The 24,421-nt window shown below is 42.5% G+C and overlaps 1 protein-coding gene across 2 annotated transcripts in view; it reads right to left on the reverse strand.

The window, feature by feature from the left end:
- Window positions 1-8: 8 nt before the first annotated feature.
- Window positions 9-24,421, reverse strand: part of LOC127568436 (inactive phospholipase D5-like) — an 88,766-nt gene continuing 64,353 nt past the window's right edge. Inside the window, exon 10 of one of the 2 annotated variants that reach the window (XM_052012161.1) lies at window positions 9-3,719. In XM_052012161.1, the coding sequence (XP_051868121.1) occupies window positions 3,499-3,719 (221 nt within the window). In that variant the 3' untranslated portion in view covers window positions 9-3,498. The remainder of the gene's footprint in view (window positions 3,720-24,421) is intronic. The other variant, XM_052012163.1, reaches the window with a different exon arrangement.

Consider the following 24,421-nt stretch of genomic DNA (forward strand, 5'->3'; position numbering starts at 1 on the left):
CTTTCAGAATGTAGTTTTTAAAGTATGGACATTGTGCGTGGATACTGACCAACAATGAACATTTAATGAACTGCACTGGCCAGTGACAGGACAGGGTAGCCAAAGGGAGAAAAACGATTAGTAAAAACACGGGTAGGCATGAATAGTTCCCTTTTAATTAGTCATTAGCAATTTTGTTGTGATTTACTATACAAACTGAAAGTTGATGCATCTGACTAAAAATTGTTCTGTGACTCAAACTTTCCCAATTTTGTAACAACTAAACATCCCTGAACAGAACCATAAATAAAAACCAAGAAATTCAAGCCATATGCTGCTTGCATCCAGCAAAAATAATGTTTCAATTTTTTTTGGGGATCATCAGTTGGTTGCAGACACACAATATTTATGGTTCATGGTTTAAAACTGTCGTCACATTCGGGTTAGGTTTAAGGCAACTCGTTAGAAATAAGGGCAAAAAAACAAACTGCTGAAGGAACTCAGTGGGTTGAGCCGCATCCATGGAGGCAAAGGATAGAATGTTAGTCCCAATGCAGGGTCTCGACCCGAAACGTCAGCCATCCCTTTGCCTCCACAGATGCTGCTCGACCCGCTGAGTTTCCTCCAGCAGTTTGTTTTTTTGCTCCAGATTACAGCATCTGCCGTCTCTTGTGTCCTCGTTAGAAATAGAAGCAGGAGTAGGTCACAGCTCCTTGAGCTTCCTCTGTCACTCCACAATGTTAGGGCTGATCGGAAATTGGCCTCAGCTCTGCATTCCTGCCTATTTCCCCATAAACCTTTACCCCTCCTTTACACCGAACATTTCTCGAATATATTCATTGACTTAACCTCCAGCACCCTCTCAGGTAGAGAATTCCAAAGATTCACAACATTCTGGGAGAAAAAAATCGTCCTTATTTCCATCTGCTATAGGTGACCCCTAATTCTGAATGTTTCTCCTATTTTTAGATACCCCCACCAGGGAAAACATCCTCTCGCATCCACTCTGTCAAGTTCCCTCGGAATCTTATATCTTTCAATAAGATCACATTTCTTCATACATCAACCCATTCATCCCAGGAATCAAACCAGTGAATCTTCTCTGCACTGGCTCCAAAGCAAGCACATCCTTCCTTGAATCAGGAGACCAAAGCTGACTGCCTACTCCTGGTGTGGTCTCACCAATGCCCTGTACAGTGGTTACACGGTATTGTTACTTTTATACTCCATCCCCTATTCCACAAAGACCAACATCCCATTTGCCTTCCTAATCACTGACTGTACAAGCGTGGTGACTCTCCGCATTTGTGCTTGGAACTGGGTGAACTGGAGGCATCAAAGGTGCTGTCAACTCCCCCAAAATATTCATATGAAACTTAGGACCTACCTAGGGTGCAGCATCTATTGATCATGATCTCAGAATTCATCAACACATTACCTGGGAGAAGACCCTACACAGCTAGGTCCTAATTTCTACCATGCTGCACTGTCTAGCTACTATTTCCAAAGGTGCTCTGGCTGTCATGATAATCCTGTTTACTAACAGCCATTGTTTGCATTTATCGAAGCACAAGGGAGAAAAGGAAGCAGTGATACCTGTCAGCTGTACGGACACCAGTTGGCCAGAGAGTCAATAGTGGTGGAGGAGCTCGGGAGCAGGTGGAGTAATAGATCGTGAGCCAAATACCTGGAAGTGGCCCCTCTGATGCGAGGGGTGGGCTAGATACAGTAAAAGCTTCATGTCTTTTGTGCTTACAATGTGTCTTGATAAAAGGGTCAAATAAGTTCCCTTATTACATTTGGATGGCCTTCTGGCCTTCGATCCTAGCTATAGTACTGACGGTGTCTCTGACAATCCAGTCCAAATAAGAACATAGAACAGGCCCTTCGACCCATGATGTTGTGCCAAACTGATTAAACTAGTAATTAAATACTTAACTAAACTAATCCCTTCTGCCTACACAATGTCCATATCCCTCCCTTCTCTGCACATTCACGTGCCTATCTAAGAGCCTCTTGAACACCTCTATCATATTTGCCTTCACTCCCACCCCAGCAGTGCATTCCAGGCACCCACCACTCTCTGTGTAAAAAAACCTGCCCTGCACCAGTGTAAAAAAAACCTACCCCCTCTCACCGTAAATGCATGCCCTCTAGTATTAGACATTTTGACCCTGGGAAAAAGATACCAGCTGGCTACTCATATCTATGCCTCTCATAATCTTATAAACCTCTATCAATTCTCCCCTCAGCCTCTGCACAGAAAACAACTCAGGTTTGTCCAACCTTTCCTTACAGTACATACCCTCTAATCCAGGCAGCATCCTTGTAAACCTCTTCTGCACCCTCTCCAAAGCCTCCACATCCTTCCCATAATGGGGCAACCAGAATTGAATGCAATAAAATGAAATGTGAATGAAATAAGTGCTGAAGTACAGATTCACTTATGCTACAAACTTGAATGCATTGGAAATGGGGTGATGTTGTGTTCTATAAGCAGTTATAACAATAGGATTGCTATTCTATTTAGCAGGTATTTGTTGGAGAGCTGTTCTACTCGGGTTGTAACTGGAGCTGCTAATCTGTGCAGTGGATAGTAATTGGAGCATTATTCTATTTAGTAGCCAGCCCAGTAGAGGAGAATCAGCTGCAAGTATTACATCACGACCAGAAATGTCAGTAGAGAAAACAGAGAGAAAAAAATAGATGGAGACATCTGTATAGATGGAGAGTCTATTCACAAATAATCATATCCAGAGAGCTTCAGATTGGCTCCATTTGGGTTGTAATTGTGCAGTGTAATGTTAATTACACAGACTTAAATCTGATGAAAACAAGTGCCCCAGTTATAAAAATGGGAATGCCTTATGTCAATTGTTCGATAAGGTTTCAACTCATTTAATTTATACCATTTTAAACCCACGTAGCTAAGTCACTGCTCTCTGGTTACATGGAGAGGTTATCCAGACCATTGTACGACCACTGAAAGTTTATATTATTACAGTAAAGCCCTGATAATCTGTTATTTGATGATTCAAAAATCCCATTGGTTTGGAATCAGGCTCACAGGTGGTGTTTCCTGACTCTGCTGAAACTCATCGGGACCCCAATTCCCAAGCTTCCCTAAAACTCACCGTGGACCAAGTTCCCCTGAAACTCACTGGGGCCCCTGTTCCAACACTCCCTTTAAACTTATCAGGTTCACTGGAAGATGTACTATAATACCCTGATATGTCTAAATAAATGAATTGTAAGTGTGCTGTTGTATTAATAGCAATAACATCCAATAGTCCAGAAAACCTGCCAGTCCAGAACCACCAAAATGCCGGATTTTTACCATACGTAATTACTTCAGTCAATTTGGAAGTAGATTAGATAAAATGTTTCTCCTTAACCCAATTCTCAAGTCAAAAAATCTTGTACTCCTGGATTCTATCTTCCCCCCCATCTACCTCCTGCACACCTTCTGCTCCACTGCCCCTACCTCAAATAAACTGGTATCACTTCCTCCAGGCTAAATTAAGATGCAGTGTGTTGATATTTTTTAAGGTTCAAGCATTCTAGAAAGGTATTTATTTCTAAACTTTGGGCATATTTGGAATTCCAGTCTCTCTCAAACACCGCTTGTAGTTCCTCGTGAATTGATGTCGTGTCCTTCAGCCATCTGCTCCGTCTGTGCTCAATGACCAGGCTCACCCCCGTGTTTTTCATATAGTCATTCCCAACCCAGTCAGAGGTACCTGTAAAGTAGTACAAGAGAAGTCTTGGTTAATGACCTCCTTTACCAATCCACAACCCAGTTATTAACCCATTCCCCAATCAAAAGTACTCAGTCAATAACCCATTCTTCAATCAAGAGCTCACAGTTAATAACTCAATTCCTTACCAAGTGTTTAGTTAATGTCATTCATCAACGCAGTGCGTTTGGTTAATAAACCAGACTCCAATCCCCTGTTCTCAGTTAATAATCTATTCACCAATCCAAAATTCCTATTTAATAAGTCATTTCTCAACCAATGTTTTCAGCTAATGACTGGTTGCCAATCCAGTACTCTTACATATAGGTATAGAACAGTACAGCACAGGACAGGTCCTTCAGTCCACGATGTTGTGCCAAACTAATTAAACAAATGACTCCTAATTAATCTAATCCCTCTTCCTCACACATTGACCATATCCCTCCCTGAAAATCCCTTACCTAAAAATTCATTCCCAATCCAGTACTCTCATTGCTTAATCTGTACCCCAAGCCAATGTTAAACAACATAGAACGGTACAGCACAGAACAGGCCCTTCGGCCCACAGTGCTGTGCCGACATAGCTAATCCCTCCTACCTACAGAATGCCCATATCCCTCCATTTTCCTCTCATTCATGTGCCCATCCAAGCCCCTCAAAAGCCCCCATTGAATTTGCCTCCACCACCCTATCAGGCAACACATTCCAGGCATCTACCACTCTCTCAGTAAAAAAAAATATACCCCTCACATCTGTTCTGAACCTACCCCCTCTCACCTTAAATGCATGCCCTCTGGTATTAGATCACTCAATAATGGGAAAAAGATATTGCTTGTCCACTCTATCTATGCCCCTTATACATTTCCAGCAGATCACCCTTCAGCCTCCACCGCTCCAGAGAAAAGAGCCCAAGTTCATCCAGCTTCTCCTGACAGCACATGCCCTCTAATCCAGGCAGCATCCTAGTAAACCTCCTCTGCACCCTCTCTTAAACCTCGACATCCTTCTGAGAGTGAGGTGACCAGATAATAATCATTCACCAATCCAGTGTTCTGAATTAGTAACCCATTCCCCAATCAATTGTTCTGAATTAATAACCCATTCACCAATCCAGTGTCCTGCTAATGACTCTTGTTCTAAATTGAAACCTATTCCCAATCCCGTGTTCTCATGCGCAGCACAGTGGCACAGCAATTAGTGTTGTTGTCTCACTTCTCTGAGGACCTGGGCTTGATCCTGACCTTGGGTGCTGCCTCTGTAGAGTTTGTATGTTCTCCCTGTCACGTTGTAGGTGTCTGTTGTGTGCTCTGGATTCCTCCCAAATCCCAAAAGTCTGCCGGTGAGGTTAATTGACTACCATCTCCTAATTGACTACCACCTAGTAAATAAACTACCATCTGGTGCACGTAATTGGCAAACAAAAAACAAAAGGGGAGTTGATGGGTAGGGTTACAGGGGAAATAAGAGGGGGGAGCAGGACTGATAACACTACTTTAATGGGAATGGGCATGGACCTGATGGGTCAAATGGCCTCCTCCTAATTAGGACTTCATGGTCAGCATGGACATGATGGGCCAAAGGGCCTGTTTCTGTGCTGTGTGAAGCTATGAAATAAGTTAATTTAGTGAATATCTATTCACCAACCCAGTGTTTTCAGTTAATAGTCCTTTCACCAATTGAGTGTTCCCATTCACATTGAAAATAGGAGCAGGAGTAGGTCATGAGAGTCCATGGATCTGCTTCACTATTCAATGTGATGGTGGCTGATCATCCACTTCAGTACTTGTTGCTGCCCACTTCCCTTGATCCCTTTAGTATTAAGAAATATATTTTCAACCTCCTTGAAAATATTTAATAACTTGGCTTCCACTGCCTTGTGTGGTAGAGAATTTCACTGGTTCAGCACCCTCTGGGGTGAAGACCTTTCCTTCTGATCTTGGTTCTAAATGGTCTACCCTATATCTCGAGGTTGTGACTCCAAATTCTGGACTCGTCATTAGAAACATCCTCTCTGCATCTATTTCTCTGGTCCTGTTAGAATTTTGTTGGTTTCTCTGAGATCCCCACTCAGTCTTCTAAACTCCAGTGAATACAGAACAAAAAATAACTACAAAACAAGAAACATCCCTTTTCCTCCACAGATGCTGCTTGACCCACTGAGCTCTTCCAGCAATACATATTTTAAATCCCATCAGGAAACCCAAATCTGATCAGATTGGGCTTTGTAATAATATGGTTCATAATTACTTACTCTAGCTTTTTAATTCTGAGATTATCAATTAACTGAGTTGAAATTCCCTACCAGCAGTAGTGGGATTTGAATTTCTATCTCTGGATCATCAGCTCCCTGAATTACTAGTCCAGCCACATAACCACTGAAGTCCTGCAGCCCTTGGAATATAACTGTGCTGCAAATTTTCATCCTTAAGCCACAAAATTTTTAACAATAACATTGCATTGAAGTGCTAGGCACATTTATACAGTGGTACTAATCAACAGGATTGGCAATGGAATTAGCAGCAGTGAAAGCCACCCAACGTGGAATGCATGAAATTACTGAAGAGGACCATGTCAAAGCTGAATATCCACATGCCACACACACAACCACGTTATATGTATGCCGGCACGGTAGTGTAGCTGTTAGTGTAACGCTATTACAGCGCCAGCGACCCAGGTTCAATTCCGGCTGCTGTCTGTAAGGGGTTTGTACGCCCTCCCTGTGTCTGCATGGGTTTCCTCCGGGCATTCCGGTTTCCTCCCACATTCCAAAGATGTAAGGGTTAGGAAGTTTTGGGCACGCTATGTTGGCGCCGGAAGAGTGGCGACACTTGCGGGCTGCCCCCAGCACATTCTGAGTAATGCAAAAAGATGCATTTCACTGTGTGTTTAGATGTACATGTGACTAATAAATAAATATCTTATTTTACTCCTCTGCTGCACTACAACCTCTGACAGGATTCACAGCCAAATAACATACTTTGCCAGTTCAAATGCCTTCAGATACTTTATATCAGAAGGTGTATCATACTTGATAATTTATGGCATCACCTGTGTGTATCTGAAGGGATAACTCCATTATTTTAACAGTATTTTTGTTTAATAACAAACAGTACATTTATCAGTAACATGGCTTTGACAGATGGGCACATATCATGAATTTTCAGTTACTAATAATTGACTAAAGATGCTTAGAACCGATAGGTTAAAGTGCAGCCCATGTTTCATGGATAAATATCAGTGAACCCAAAGGTGAATGAATAAACTGCAATCAACCTCACTGCAGAGAAAACCAAAAGATCCATTGAGAGGAACAGTGTGCTACTTGCTCTGAATGTTTTCAACACTTCTAGGCTACAGATGAAATTCTGTCAAAATATCAGGAAACAAATCAAGGCTACATTATGTTTTAATGAATGTCATTCACACAATTGAAAGCCTGGATCTTGGCTGCAAATTTGGACTGAGAATTCTGGCAGCTCCCCACTCAAACAGGAAATTTTGGCACGCTTGTGGGTTTGACAGGTCACCACCCAGATGTCTTACAAATGGTGCTTTTGACTCCGGTGCATCTCTCTCTTCGATGTCCTCTGCAGCAGAGAAGATGGAGCCAGAAGGAAGAATCTTCAACAGCACAATTCCCATTGGCTCTGCCCTGTCTTTAGAGGAAACCAGGTCACTATGCGGACCAATGTGGGTCCCACCATGGCACCAGGTCAGGGTCACAACCTGAAAGACCCTAGAAATGCTGCAAGGACATGTTATCAGTGGTAATTATGCTATCAGAGGTAATCTTGTAATGTGGGATTGTGAAAGGTGCAAGACTTTACCTGTAAGTCTGCAGTTTTTTGGATTGGGGTTATATAATCAGCCCCTCCACATCCTGAACAGACAGATTCTAGCTGCCAAGATTCCCACTCAAGACATATCCATAGCAATAACCAACAGCCTGAGCCCACCCTCATCCTAGCAAGGGCAAGACCGTAGTTTCTGGCTCAGGGTCACTTTATGCTTCAAACAAGAATTTTTTATGCACAGTAGATTTGGAATTTTGTACATTGGAAGCAACTGTGAAGCAATTTGTTTAATTTAGTTCTGCTCACTGGGAGTAAAATCAGATTTATATAACATCATTTGTTCTACCTAAGACTGAATGCAAACTAGTTTATAGAGTCAGAGATTTTCAGCACAGAAATGGGCTCTTCGGACCACCACATCCCTGCTGATCTTTTTGCCCATTTACACTCATCCCATTTGCCTGCATTAGATCTGTATCCTTCCATGCCTTGCCAATATGAGTGCCTGCCTAAATGCCTCTTGTATGTAGTAATTGTATCTGAATCCACCACCTCTACTAACAGTGAGTTCCAGATATGAACAACTTTATGTGAGAAACCTTCCCCTCAAATCCCCTTCCTCTCAACTTAAACCTATGCCCCCTTGTTTTCGACACCTTACCATGGAGAAAAAATTCTGACCATCTATCCTGTCTACGCTTCTTATAAATCTTATATACTACCAGGTCACTCCTCAGCAACCTTTGCTCCAGGGAAAACAAACACAGCCTATCCAATCTTTTCCCATAACAAAAGTCCACCAATCCAGGCGGATCCTAGTGGACCTTCTCTGCACTCTCTCCAGTGCAACTACATCCTTCTTGTAGTGTGGTGACCAGAACTGCACACGATACTCCAAGTGAGGTCTAACCAGTGTTTTATGAAGTTGCAACATAACATCCCAAATCTTATATTCTATGCCCTGATCTATGGAGGCAAGCATGGATCTGCCTCCTTCACCACCCTATCCACCAGCGTTGCCACTTTCAGGAAGCTTATAAACTTGAATCCCAAGGTCCCTCTGTTCATCACCATTCCTTGGCGCATTATTGTTTTCTGTATATGTCCTACCCCTATGTGACTTCCCCAAATTCACCTTGCATTTGTCAGGATTACATTCCATCTGCCTTTGGTCTGGTAATTCAGATTAGAGAAATTCTGCAGAGCGTAAAGCAGCTTTGTGATTGGGAATTGGCATAATTGGGATGTATGGTTTTTAGAACTGTTGGATCAGAACTGTAATAGGAGCAGGAATGTGCCAATTCTTTTCTAAACTAACAAGAGCATTATGGATTCTAATTCTACTCAGTAATTTGTAGAATGTTCCAAGAATTATTGCAGCAATGAATTCACCAGTTTTGGAGTCGTGGAGAGATACAGCAGGGAAATAGGCCCTTCAGCCCACTGAGTCTGTGCTGTCTATCAACCAACCATTTACACTTATCCTACATAAATCCCATTTGTTTTATTCTTCCCATACTCATCAACTCCCCTGGATTTATATAAACACCACTACATACTAGGGGTAAGTTACAGTGGCCACTTAACCTACCAACCAGAAAGTCTTTGGGATGTAGGAGGAAACCAGAGGACCCAGAGGAAACCCCCACAGTCACAGGGAGAACGTGCAAACTCCACACAGACAACACCTGAGGTCTGGAGTCAACCTGGGTCTCTGGCACAGTGAGGCTGTGGCTCTGTAGCTGAGTTACTGTCCCACCCTAAACGGTACTCAAAATCTAGATCAACCCAGGTAACTAAACATAACATCTGAAAAGAATGTTAAGAGGCATATGAAACATTATATTGTAAGACAATTAAACTTGGCATAAAATAAATTTTTAGAAAGCTCATTTAAATGGCGTTGATAAAAATGGAACACAACTGTTTTGAAGAAACCATCTGGTGAACATTTAAAATGTAAAAGAACATTTGAAATATTATTCTTAATGCTGTATTATGATGTTAAAGGCTCCATACTCTTTGCTCTTCTAATAGTTTAAACATTGAATTCTTCAAACAGCTGAAGTTTGGTGGAAATAAAAACAAATGTTGCCTGATTCAGTGCACAGACTGCAATGAGTAATGAAGTTGACAGCAGCATCCATCACTCACTTAAACTGCTCTTTGACAGAACAATTTTATAATGGCCTTCATGAAATATAACATTTAACTTTGCAAAATTAAAGTATATAATTTGCAGTTTTAAACTGGCACCAGTCCAACATAGCTGCAAGCTATGGGAAAGTTTCTGATGCCCCTGTAATACCTTAACAAAAGGCACAGTATTTCAAAACAAAATCCTAAAAGCATACTCTTCTCTCTGCATCTATGTGTGAACCTATTGAACAGAAGTGTCACATGGTCTGTCCTCTTTGCAGTAATATATTGGTGTAGACAATCTGGAATATTTAGTCTTCACCATCAGCTTAAAGATTCAGCATGTAAATATTTTAAGTGTGCTGCCATTTAAACAAATCTTGAGCTCAGATTGATAGCTTATGTCTCAATGCATTTGTTATAACAGAAACCATTTAGATGCCATGATCAATTTTCTTCTGTTGACCCTCTCAGAACTAAAAATACCCTAAGTAAGCTAATTTTAATCCCTCCCAGTACCTAACTCTTTCAGGATCCTCTGTCTCCATCACAAATTCTCCTTCAGTGAAGAGTACTCATGTTCCTGAGTCAGAAAGTTTTCAGGTCCATTACCAGAGACTTAGATAACATAAGAATCATTTTCCCATGGTGAGCTGTGTCTAAGACAAAAGGGCATAAATTAAGATGTGAGGTAGGAGGAATTGAGGGGATCTGAAGGGGATGTTTTTCACACAAAGAGTAGATAGAATCTGGAATGCACTGCCTGAGAGTGTGGCAGAGGCAGATACTCTCACAACATTTAAGAAGCATCTTGACAAGTTGGAATTGGAAATGGTATTGGTTTATTATTGTCACATGTACCCAGGTACAGTAAAAAACTTGTCCAGCATACCGTTCATACAGATCAATTCATTACACAGTGCATTGAGGTAGTACAAGGTAAAACAATACAGAGTGCAGAATAAAGTGTTACAGTTACAGAGAAAGTGCAGTGCAGGCAGACAATAAGGTGCAAGGTCATAACGAGGGAGATGGAGAGGTCAAGAGTCCATTTTATCATACTAGGGAACTGTTCAATAGCTTTATAATAGTGGGATAGAAGTTGTCCTTGAGCCTAGTGGTATGTGCTTTCAGGCTTTTGTATCTTCTGCCTGATGGGAGAGGGAAGAAGAGAGAACGTTTGGGGTGGGTGGGGTCTTTGATTATGCTGGCTGCTTTACCGAGGCAGCAAGAGGTATAGACAAAGTACATAGAGGGGAGCTGAGCTGTGCTGAGTCTGTGATGTGCTGGGCTGTGCCCACAATTCTCTGCAGTTTCTTGCGTTCACGGGCAGTGCAATTGCCATACCATGCCATGATGCATCCAGATAGGATGCTTTCTATGGTGCATCGATAAAAGTTGGTGAGGGTCAAAGGGGACAAGTATTTAAGGACCCAAGTACTTGAATTGCAAAGGTATTGAAGGCTATGACCTAATGTGGGGTATGTCATTAGTATAAATGAGTGCAATGATCAGCATGGATGTGTTGTCTGAAGGGCCTGTTTCTGTGCTGTATGATTCTATTGAAAATCCATGCTTCAGTACTGAAGGAGCACTGCACTGTCAGAGATGCTTTTTTGTTAGATGGGGCATTTGCCCACTTGAGTGAGTGTAAAATATCCTATGAAGACATTTTGCAGAGCTGGGGAGTTATCTCTGGTGTTATGGCTAATAGTAATCCTTCAACCAGCCTCATACAAATGGATGATCTAGTCATTAACAAACTGCTGTTTGTGCGAACTTGCTCTGCACTCACTGGCTGCCGTATTTCCTACTCAAAAAATTACATTTCAGAAATACTTTGGGATGACTAAGTGGTGAAAGGTGCTATGTGAATACTAGCCTTTGTAGCCACTCTCAGCTCAACAATTTGTTTGGTTCCTTGAATCTCCTGTTGCTGGGGTCAGTGTGAGTTGGAGACCACAGGCAGCGCCCACAGGTCAACCATCTGCACTGGTGAACGGAAGGATGGTTCAATCACTGGTGGCCCAGCATCAGTTTGAGGGCACCTAATATGGAAAGTGTACAGTGGAACAGGGGCATGCTGGAAGGGAGGACAGTAGGAACTGAGGTGCACTCCGCTCAATCACCCACAAAGATCTCACGGTAGGTGTCTACATCCATTCTTTAAAAGCTGTTAAATTTAAAGTCCCACTCACACCCAGTCCCAGAGATTTCAGAAATTAATAAATAAGCAAAAAGCCAGGCAGACCCTCAAGCCTGCTCTACCATTCAATATCATGGGTGATGCTCTACCCCTATGGATAGGAAAGGTTTAGAGTGATATGACCCAAATGCAGGCAAATGGGAAGAGCTTAGATGGACATCTTGGTCAGCACGGACAAGTTGGGCTGAAGGCCTTGATTACTCTTTCCAACCTGATAATCTGATTCCTTTTCTATAGTTCTCGACAGACTATACTCAGTGGCTGAGCAACCACAACCCCTAGGGTAAGGAATTCCAATGACCCGCAGCCCTCTGAGTGAAGGAATTCTCCTCATTTCAGCTTTAAGTGGTTGATGGCTTAACCTGTGACCGTGCCCTATGGTTCCAGATTCACCAGGCCAACAAAACAGCATCTACCCCTTTCATCTCTTGCTGAGTCTTAATGAAATTACTTATAAACAGTTGTTCCCATTGCAGAAGGTTCATGGATCTGAGATCAGAGATTCAAAATGATAGGATCACGATGGAAAATAATTTGCAGGACTGCAGGAAAGAGATGGAGAATAAACTGATAGGGTTGTGCTCCAAAGAGCTAGTACAATCCAGATGGGCTGAATGGCTGCATTCTGTGCCATAACAATTCTATGATTCCAAATGGGACTTCAAAAACAATCAGATCCTGGGATGAGGTCACAAATATGAGCTCCGTGCTATAAATGTGTGAAAACCTCACACTTATTATCCAGACTACCAATGGGAGTCAAAGTAGTGGATTATCTATGGAGGCTGGTGCAACAGTGGCTCTTGGACAGGCTTTTCTGTTTAATATTCAGCTGCAAAGTCTGCTACCACTCCTACTACAGATATTGGGCACCCTGAGTTTTACATTTAAAACGGGACCGATAAAAAAAAATTTTACAAATACTGCGTAGGAGTGATAATTAAACCTCATTGATATTTTGGCTGCACTTCGGAGGATGTATCAGTATTTCTTCCAGGCTCCTATCAGATTTAGTTGAATACTGTCACACAGGAATTTGCAAATGAATTCTTTAAACATGGAGCGATGCCCAAGATACCAGAAGATTCCAATCTTTAGGAACAGTTGCAGTATTATTGAATGCCATTTAAAAAGATATTTTAAAAAAACCCTGTGGCAGATAGTGTTTCAAAGAATGCCAGGTGCATCATAATGTCCTGTTCCGGGATCTTGCTGGAATGCAACAATGGGACAACTCCATTCGCTTTTCTCCATACAAACTTTCTTCGTAAACCCTTCTCCCCTGCCTGTTCCATCTTCACCTCCAGCAAGGGACGTGTGGTTCTCAGAAACGTTGGATCAGAATTGTAAAATAGGAGCAGGAATGTGCTGATTCCTTTCTAAATTAACAAGAGCATTGTGGATCCTAATGCTACTCAGCAAAGTGTGGAATGAATTATTTTAGCAATGAATTCACCAATTTCAGAACCATAGAGTCAAAGTGAGATACAGTATGGACACAGGCCCTTCGGCCCACTGAGTCCATGCCAACCATCAATCACCCATTTACACTAATTCAAACATTAATCCCATTTTTGTTTACTCTCCCTACATTCTTACTAACTACCCCCAGATTCTATCACTCAGCTACATAGTAGGGGCAACATTAAGCGGCCAATTAACCTACGTGCCTTTTGGATGTGGGAGGAAACCGGAGCACTCAGAGGAAACCCCCACAGTCACAGGAAGATCGTGCAGACTCCACATAGACAGTGTAGCGGTTAGCGTAACGCTGTTACAACGCCAGCAACCCGGGTTCAATCCTGGCCACCGTCCGTAAGGAGTTTGTACGTTCTCCCCGTGTCTGCGTGGGTTTCCTCTGGGTGCTCCGGTTTCCTCCCACATTTCAAAGATGTACGGGTTAGGAAGTTGTGGGCATGCTATGTTGGCACCGGAAGCGTGGTGACACTTACGGGCTGCCCCCAGAACACTCTACTCAAAAGATTCATTTCACTGTGTGTTTCGATATACATGTGACTAATAAAGATATCTTATCTTATCTGAGGTCAGGATTGAACCGGAGTCTCTGGCAATGTGTGGCAGCAGCTCTACCAGCTGCGCCACTGTGGGAATCCTATAACCATAATCTTTTAAGTAATGTCACATATTGTTTGCAAATTATTTTAAAAAAAACTGAACAGTGCCAGGATAGCGTTAGAAATAAAGACACAAGAGATTCTGCAGATGCTGGAAATCTGGAGCAACACACAAAACGCTGGAGGAGCTCAGCAGGTCAGGCAGCATCTATGGAGGGAAATGAACAGTCAACATTTTGCGTCGAGACCCTTCATCAGGACTAATGCTACTCGGAACGTCAGCTGTTCATTTCCCTCCATAGATGCTACCTGACCTGCTGAGTTCCTCCAGCACTTTGTGTGTTGTTCTCGCATTAGAAATAAAATACTTCTGAAATAATTTGGCAGCAGATTACGAACCGGACATAGTAGTGAGATCACATTTCATGTAATGTATTTTGATTCCTGCTATCATTGTTGGCATCAGCAGCTCGGGAGCACCAGCGCTGTGCATTCAATGATTTAGTGCACTTGATCCTTCTTAGTATCAGCAGCACCACGAGGTGCTGGGAAGGAGCCAGCATCCATGAAATACGACCCCAGCAACAATCAATGCCTTGGCTGGAGAAAGAGGAGGGTGATAATTGATGCTTTACACCAGGATAGATGGGACTGCCTTGTGACAGATCCAGTCTAAATATTGTTTTAAATTGTTTCAGGACAAGAACATGAGAAGCAAACGTTTGCCCCATATTGCACCAACAATCCTGCACTCCCATTTCACTTCACTCAACACGAGAACAAAATAGGAGCAGTAGTAGGCCACTCAGCCCCTCAAGCCTGCCCTGCTATTCAATATGATTTGCCCTAGACCTCACCTGCTCTTCTGTGCCAGTTCTCCATAGCTCTCCTGATCTTTCAAAATTGTATCTGCTTCTTCTTTATATACTCCTAATAATCAGTCTCCACAACTCTCTGAGGCATTGACTTCCAGAGAGTCACCACCCTCTGCGAGAAGCTGTTCCTACATACCTCAGTTTTAAGTGATCACCCCCTAACCTTGTATTTTACAACTTCAGTTTGGATTATATGATCGAGTCTCCCCAGCCAGCCTTGAACCATCAATGAGCAAAAGTGTTAACCAGGAGCCAAACCTGAGGCTTAAATCTCACATTATCTCCTGCCAATTGCCTGCACCTCCCAACCTGGTTCCAGAATCCCCAAATCACTGTCTGCATACCCTTGCTACCATCAGTACCATTCCTGACCAGATAAATATTCTGCTCTTCTGGAGGCCTTCTCTTCAGAATAGCAATACCTGGCACAGATGTCAAGGGTTAAGGTTATAAAAGTGAGGAAAAAACAGCAAAGGAATTAAAATTTATTATTGTGTTGGTAGCTAATGCACACCACAGACAGGGCCCCGGTTCAACTATCCATGATCATTGGATGAAGTGGCCTATATTTGATGCCATTGGGAAAACAGCCAAAATAATCAAGGCCCCCTCCCACCCCAGTCACTCTCTCTTCTCCCCCCTCCCATCGGGCAGAAGATACAGAAGTGTGAGTGGGTGGGTGGGTGGGTAGGTAGGTAGATTTTTGCATAGTAGAGGAATTAAGGGTTATGGGGAAAAGGCAGGTCGGTGGATTTGAGTCCATGGCCAGATCAGCCATGATCTTATTGAATGGTGGGGCAGGCTCGATGGGCCAGATGGCCTCCTCCTGCTCCTATTTCTTATGTTCTAATGTGCTGGTAGGCTAATTGGCCACTGTAACTTGCCTCTCAGTGTGATAGATGGCAAAAGAACTTAAAAGAGTCGTTGATGGGCACATGAGATTTATAGCAGGGAACTGGGACTAATGGGATTGCTTTGTACCTGACGGGCTGAAAGGCTTGAGATGAATTCTTGATCTGCCAATCTACCTTGTCGTGACCCTTGCACTTTATTTGTTTACCTGCACTGCACTTTCTCTGTAGTTATAACACTATATTCTGCATTCTGTTTTCTTTTTATTACCTTGATGTAATTATGTATGACATGATCTATTTGGATGGCATGCAAAACAAAAGCTTTTCACTGTATCTCAGTACATGTGACAATAATAAACCGATACCAATACCCTTCCTAGCCCCAGAAATATCTTGCTTTCTTATGCAGATCCTTACAATTCCTCTTCACAAGTTACCTCCCATCCTGCCCAAGCCCAGGTTGACTCTGCAACTGTACGCCTCCAGCTCCTGCCTTCCCTGCATTTGGTGAGATGGTTGTCAATGCATCGTGCTGCCCATCCCTGGAGGATCACCAAAATTACTTAAATGAGCCTGTCCATCAGTGGAGGATCACCAAGATGATTTAAACGAGGATGCCCCTCAATTGAGGATCATCGAAATTATTTAAATGAGACTGCCTGTCAGTGGCAATTTACTGAGATTATTCAAATGAGACATAGGGAATAGACACCCTGGCCGTGTACCCTGTCCCCTCCCAGCATCACTGGAAGGGTAGCTGGTTTTAAATACTTTGGCCCTTAATGGACCCCAATTGCCTAGACCTGCCGAAGGTGAACAGCACGATACTTCTAGCTGGTTACCTTCAGAGCCCATGAGGAAAGTCATCACCCTCATCTATAGGCAGAAGGGTAAGAAGGAGGAAATTAGAAATTGGTGACCTATCTCCCTGTTAAATGTGCTCTGCAAGATTCTGTCCAAGATCATCACCAATAGAGTCAAGGCTGATCTTGGCCTGGTGATTCACCCAGGCTAGACCTTGTGCCGCAGCTGGCAGGAAGATCCTTGATAGCCTTGCACTGCTTAGGGATGCAATAACCTACGTGCAGGAGAGTGGGTGGGCACTTGCCCAGTCAGCTTGGACTGGGAGAAGGCCTTCAACAAAATTTCATGCACATGATGATGAGGGTTTCCAAAATGGTTTTGGGATGGGAATCCATAATACTCTCCATAAACTTCTGTAGCACAGCCTTAGTCAGTGGGAGAGAAACAAAAATCTTCCTGATCAAATCCAAAGTTAGCCAGGGATGCCTTCTCTCTTCTGTCTTGTTTACTACATGGGTGTTTCCGCAAGCCCATCAGAAAGGACTCGGGAATAAGGGTGGGTGGGAATAAGGGTGGGAGGGGCTGAGGAGAGGGTAGTGGGTGACAATTCCAGGAAGTGGAAGTACTCAGGACAAAGCCTTCCTACATTTGAACAAAGTCACCGTCTTCAGACTCATGGTTAGTCTGCAGATTATATGCACCTGTAGCTAGTTTGAACTGGCCTCAGTGGGGGTGGGGGTGGGGGAGGCAATGTAAATCAGAGCAGAAGGCGGGGGGCACATTCTTTGGCAGCTAGTCCGAGGGTCCTTTGTTCCCTTCACAGTCAGTTTCCACCATCTGAAGCTCAAAGATGGAGTGAACGCATGGAACCTTAGTGTATAAATCTCCAGAAAAAGGGCAGAAATGTACCCAATGTGACCCTTATTCTCATAGTGACTGCTGTATATCAAGCTGTACACAAACACCAAGTGCCATTATGTGTTGAGATTCTCAGTATTACAGAGCCACAATGACTCAATGTTCCTTTCAGACAGACCATTCTGTACCACCTGTCCCACACAGAACACTTTATCCATAAAGACACCTTTGATCACAAATCAATTAGTTAGCAGTCTGCACTAAATGTCTTCACAGCCCCACTGGTGGGTCTGGGGTGGTCCCCAAGCAGACTGTCAAAGTCATTTGGCAAAATGCCTCATTGCCAAAGCTTTCTTGCAAGTGCCAAGACCTTGCTTGGTTGCTGATGAGAAAGGCCCTCCCCATCAGAAATTTCATTTATGTTCAGAATATTGACCATACTGCACAGTGCCCTCGTAATGGCCGTACTGGAAATGAGACCATCACCTATATCCTTGGTGATCGAGTCTTTGCCGGAAAAGAAGTACACTGAAACAAACATCAACTGCTGCTGGAAAACCATCAACATTGTGAAAGAAACCCTCTGTATGCCCTAAACTCACTGGTATTCCAGAACAAGGTGCTATCCATGACCTGATGATGCAAACCAGCATGCTCAAAGGTCCAGGACCTTGTACTATGGGACAAATTAAAGCTGAGAGCGGTGACTGCAAGTGCTCCATGGGGAAGAGCTAATGTTTGAGCCCTCCTGCCACTGCACACAATTTAGTTAACATCTGTTAACAGTGGTGTTAGAACCCCATGAACATTTTGCTTTAAGCTTGTAAATGGATGATAACCAATGACATGCTAACATTAAGGAATGGGAATACAACGATTTGTTATGAAAACATTGGCTTAAATGTTCCTTATTACATATTTCTGAATTTTTTATGGGACTAGCTTTGGTGGGCACCAAGGGCAGCATGGACGAGTTGGGCCGAAGGGCCTGTTTCTGTGCTGTATTACTCTATGAGTATTTCTGGTCATTTTCTCATTGTTGCGAAAGGCCAAGGGTGAAAGGAGCTTGGAAGGACTTGCAAGATTCTGGGAATACCCTCAATATATGGCAGTGGCACATTTTACTTCCAATACCTTTAACACTGCCTTCAAATCAGCAGATATTAAGTGGGTTCTTCACTGCAGAAGGAATAAGTAGGGAGAACATCTATTGGCAGGCAGGTGGTATGTTGGTGGAAAGAAAATATTCTGGCAATTCTATTCATTTTGGTAATGCCAGAGTGGTGCTATAATAAAGGCTTAATCATTTTAAAGGTTCCCTTAATATCCTCATTGGCTCTTATTACAATTTCAACACCAGTGTGGGAACTGTTAACATAGATTCACCAGAAAATGTATTAACTAGTGGAATTTGTCCCTATCAGTTCACTTTCTGACCTTCAAATGGTTTAATAGACAAACAATATTCAGAATCCTTCAATGAAGCACTGACAGGAGCTCCTAAGTTAACAGTTATTGTTACACCCAGATGATGTAACTGTACCAGTAAATCTGGCCATATAATTACAAGATTCGACAGGCTGTACCAAGCAATTGATGCTCTACTTATAATGCAGAGCTGTTTCTAGTTGGAAGCCACCCAGATATCTTATCAATATTCTATCAGCAGTAGGCAGAGAGACAAGTTTGCTCTAATCCATCACTTTTACTCATATCTCACTGAATATTTGAGCAGAACACAATCCACACCAGGGATCAAGAGATTGGAAATATTATGAACCCATGAATTTGATATCCAGCATGATGATTGGTTATGATAAAAATGCTTTGGGGGGATTTTCATCTTCATCATCTAACTAGGGATCTGGCGCAGAGATGCCGACTTAAAATTAGCCACTTTTATAACAGTCTCCACAGAAATACAGTCCATATAGTGTAGGTGAAGATTTACTCTGGTGCCTTGCCACAGGGGTCACACACAGATTACACACACTTCAGAAGGAGCTGGAGGGGAAGAGCAGTGGCAGCCACATGGTGTAAAGGGCAACAAGCCTTTGATAGATTCAATGGACTGAATGGTCTCCTTCTACATCATAAGGAAATATCAATATGAAAATGAATGAGATTCATTTGCAGAGAAATACATCTGCTGACTAGGTTTTATTAGAGGCTGTCTAGTTAGTACCAATCTCATGGGGACAAGCTCCACTGTGTAGGAGGGAGATGAAAATTGTGCACGCACTGCACATTGATTAAAATGAAGGGATTACAAGGAAAAACATCTGAATTTTTAATGCACCTCAGAGAGCCCCAGTTCTCCTAAAGAGTAGTAAAGGTGAAAGAAAGTCAGTTTGGTATGAATTGTTGTTCAGATTAGAGAAGGAATAAGAGAAAAACTGGTCTTTCATTACTTCAGAAAATCCAAAATGCTTTGCAATTAATGAAGTAATTTTGAAGTGTAGTCTCTACTATAAGAACAGAAATGTAATTTGTGCAGGGCAAGCTCCCACACAGAGTGATGTGGCAATGACTAAGTAATCTGTGTTAATGAAAGAGGAATAAATATTGGCCAAGAAACAGGATAAATCCTTTGCTATTCTTTAGAAGACTGCCATGGGATCTTTTATGTTCACCTGAGAGCATTGGTTAGAACTCCTGTCCAAACGTTGGCCCTTGTGATAGTGCAGCACTTCCTCTTTACAGATCTACCATGTAAGCCTTGACTTTTGTATGCTAGTCTCTGGAGAGGTCTTAAACTTACTACCTTCTGACTGACAGCAGTGAGAAGCTTTTAAGATAAGATATAAGATATTTATTTATTAGTCACATGTACATCGAAACACACAGTGAAACACAGCTTTTGCGTAGAGTGTTCTGGGGGCAGCCCGCAAGTGTCGCCACTCTTCCGGCACCAACATAGCATGCCCACAACTTCCTAACCTGTACGTCTTTGGAATGTGGGAGGAAACAGGAGCACCCAGAGGAAAACCATGCAGACACGGGGAGAACGTACAAACTCCTTACAGACAGCGGTGGGAATTGAACCCAGGTCACAGGCGCTATAATAGCGTTACACTAACTGCTACAGTACCGTGCTGCCCATCTACACTAAAGGCTAGAGAATCCCAGGCTCTTTCTCTGAGAACAGAAAAAATGATGAAACCTGAAGTCATCCTCAAAAACAATGAGAGGTTTTTAAAAAAAAAATAAATTGGGAAAATTTAACCAGTAGCCACTGAGCTTGGTAACTAGAAAGCATATTTATTGCCTTCACCAAAGACTGAAAGAAATATTTAGAATTTATTTAGTAGAGGATTGTTAGAACATGGGATTCGCTACTTTAAACTGGTGGAAGCAAATCAATTACAGCATTTAAAAGAGATGGGTAAAGCGTTTTAAAACAAAATCACAAAAGTTATGAGGAAATGCAATGGTTTGGAAGGAAGTGAATAGCTGTTTTGGACAACTGATACAAGTAAGATGGGTAGTGGCCTCTTTCTGTACTGTAGGATTTGATAGTTGTACAAATCAACCACTCCCCGCTGTCCCTTTCCTTTTTTCCCCTTTATCCCACCGGCCCCCATCACCTTCTCTTCTTCCCCTCCCCCGCCCTCCCCATCTGCCCATCACCCACACACTCCTCCCACCGGTTCCCCACCCCACCTCCTTCGCTTTATTCTATGGTCCACTGTCCTCTCCTAACAGATTCCATCTTCTTCAGCCCTTTGTCACTTCCACCTATCACTTTCCAGCTTCTTACACCATTCCCAATCTCCTCCCTCCCTCACCTGCCAATCACCCCCTCACCTGGATCCACCTATCACTCGCCAGCTCTCGCTCCACCCCTCCCCCCACCTTTTTATACTGGCTATCTCTCCTCTTTCTTTCCAGTCCCGATGAAGGGTCTCGACCTGAAACGTCGACTGTCCATCTCCCTCCAGAGATGTTGCCTGACCTGCTGAGTTCCTCCAGCTTTGTGTGTGTTGCTAAATGAACCAATAGTTTCTTGGTTTGGCGATCACATATTGGCTCCATTGCAGCAAGTGAATGAAGCAAGAGAACTGGAGCAGCTCATAGGAAGACGGGAATCCTAGAAATGATTGGCGTCAACTCTTACCATTTGCTACTTCAGAGTTTTTGATAAAGCTTAAGACTAAGCCTCATAGAACTAGTTGGCAACACAGCTCCTGCTCTTGGATCACAGTCCAACCCTTTTCCAATTGTACTTAATGACGGAGATCTTCCATGGCCAGATTTCACCCTCTCCAGTTTAATGGAGATGAAATAGAACAGGACTGTGAGCCTTACGAAAGAAGAGGACTGACACTGCACCAGTGTTTCTGAATGATCTTCCTCTACTGTGTCAAAAGAGCTGCTGCAGTGGTGCCTCAATGTTTTACACTGATCCAGAAAGACTACACAAAGTCAACTATAAGCTTTCACACACAGCCTAGCCTATCTGTACTAGCGTCTCTGCTGGTTTCTAAGTAGAAGCACTTAGAAGCATCCCTTATTGATCCTAGGTTGCTAGGTCACATAATGTCCATTAGTAGATGCTACCATTTTCAGAGTCCCTTAGGGTCATACTGGGAACATATCATCCTTCCTATGGCTGTCTCCTGGTGCATTTCCTCATTAAGTCATTTCGCATATGAAGCTCTTAAATATCTTGACTGTGTTTCATCATATCTCAAAAAGCAATAGGGACGCTGAGCACATTGATATGTTAGCAAAGTTAAACAAGAACCATCCAATCGGTATTAGTCAGATTCAGTTCACTCATCCATCATATTAAGTGCCCCCTTCCACCCTAATATTCCATGTTGTGTCCAAGTCTGAGGAAGGCTATACTTGAGGGAATCTTGATGACTTTTAATAAAAAGACTAAACCTAGGAGCATTCGAAACAGAGTTTGTTCATAATATAGAAACTGCTGCACATTAAGAAGAATATTTCAGGATACTTTTAGAGCTTCCAATTAAACTCAACAGAAGGGAGACATTGGAGAAGGATTGGATTAGATTAGTTTAGTTTATTGTCATGTACACCAGGGTGCAATGGAATTCCTTGTTCGCGTGAAGCTCACAGTGTACAGCGTAATAATAATTACAACAATAACTACAGCAAGAAGCACAAAACAGCAGAATGATGCAAAGACTGTAGTGCAAATCTGAAGTCGTGTGAAAAAAAACTGAAGTGACAGGAGTGGAATAACTGAGAGAGGTTAGGAGTATGAGGACATGGCAGCACCGCCAGAAAGGGGCTGTGACAGAGGTGGTTGGCTCAGGAGCAGTGAGGAAAAAACAGTTCTTGTCTGGCTGTCCGGGTTTTCAAGCTCCTGTATTTTATTGGCTTAAGGGCCACATACAGGTATATTATTTAGTGCATTAGTATTGTTTAATATGTATTCTCATTAGTATCTATTTACTATTTTATTGGCTTAAAAGCTGAATAGAGACCAAAGTGGGAAATACATCTCAGTCAGTCACAGAAAATGTCTCTGTGTTCCTGCTTAGGGCTACTTCTGTGACGTTTCAGAGGTAAAACCTGACAGGAAAGTTTGTCATGTATTCGGTAGACGATTATGCATTCAAATACTTTCAGTGGGAAAGAGAAATTAAAAGCAATAGCTAGAAATTCATTCCTATTCAGTAGCACCAAATGACCAATATATCAACAGCCATAGATTGTACTCCAAAAATTTGACAGCACTGACTTCAGAAATTTTTGGGATTTAAACCCAATAAATTGCCAGGACTTGAAAGGCTGCAACCAAAGGTTTGAAAGAGTTGGTTCTGGCAATGGTGGAGATACTAGTTCTCACCTTCCAAAATTCCACAGAGTCAAGAACAGTTCCCTCAGGTTGGAAGGTAACAGATGGAATTCCACTATTTAAGAAAGGACGGTGGGAGAAAACAGGGAACTACAGACCAATTCACTGGATATCAATAGCAAGGATAATGCTAGAATTAGTACATCGAGGAAGTGGGGAAGACAACTTACAAACAATAATAGGATTGGGCAGTCAATGTGGATTTTTGAAAGGGAAAGCATGTTTTTTATTTTTGATCAGAGTTTTTTGAGACTGTAACTAACTGAACAGATAAGGAGAACTGGGTTTGAACTTTAAAGCAGTCAATAAAATACTACACAAGAGGTTACTAAACAAAACCACACAAATGGGCAAAATACTGGTTTCAACTTAGGACTGCTTAACAGATAGAAATCAGAGTAGGAATAAATGGGTCATTTTGGACTGGGTGACCAAGACTAACATGGTGTCACAGGGATCAGCCCTGGGCTCCAGCTGTTCCCTATCTATATCAATCATTTGGATGAGAGGCCCAAGTGTATTATCATCAGCCATCCGGACATACAAAGCTGGATGGCAGTCTGAGAGGCTTCAGAGAGATATAGAGTGGCCAAGTGAATGGGCAAGGATCTGGCAGATGAAAGATGATGTGGAAAAATATGAGGTGAAACAGTGAACGTTTATGTTCAGAGGGGCCTGTGTATTTTTGTATATGAAACACTGATAATTAAGGCGCAGGTTCAGCAAGCAGTTAGAAAGGCAAACTGTGTTACAAAAGGATTTGAATACAGGATAAAGACGTTTTATTAAAATTATATAGGCCCCTTGTGAAGCTGCTCTGGCATAGGTACAGGTTTGGTCTCCCTACCTAAGGAAGGATATACTTGCAATAGAAAGAGTCCAACAAAGTTTCCCTAGTTTGATTTCTGCAATGGGTGTGGTTGTCACTTCTGGGGAGATGAAGCAGATTGAGCCTGTAGTCTGGAATTTGGATGAATTATTCAAAGGTGCAGAATTCTTACCATGCTTGTTTGGGTAGATGGTTTCCTCTGGCCAGGATTCCTAGGACCATGGGCCACCATCTCAGAGAAAGAGGTTGACCGTTCAGGGCAGAGAGGAGAAGAAACTTCTTCACATGTAGGGTAGGAAGTCTTTGGAATCCTCTAAGAGAGCTGTGGAAGCTCAGTAACTGAGTGCACTCAAGACAGAGATTAAGATATTTTTGGATATTAAAGGGAATGAAGGGACATGGGGTTACTATAGGAAAGTGACACAAAGTTAAAAGTTC

Source organism: Pristis pectinata, chromosome 3 (genome assembly GCF_009764475.1).
Source record: "Pristis pectinata isolate sPriPec2 chromosome 3, sPriPec2.1.pri, whole genome shotgun sequence".
Classification (NCBI taxonomy): Eukaryota; Metazoa; Chordata; class Chondrichthyes; order Rhinopristiformes; family Pristidae; genus Pristis; species Pristis pectinata.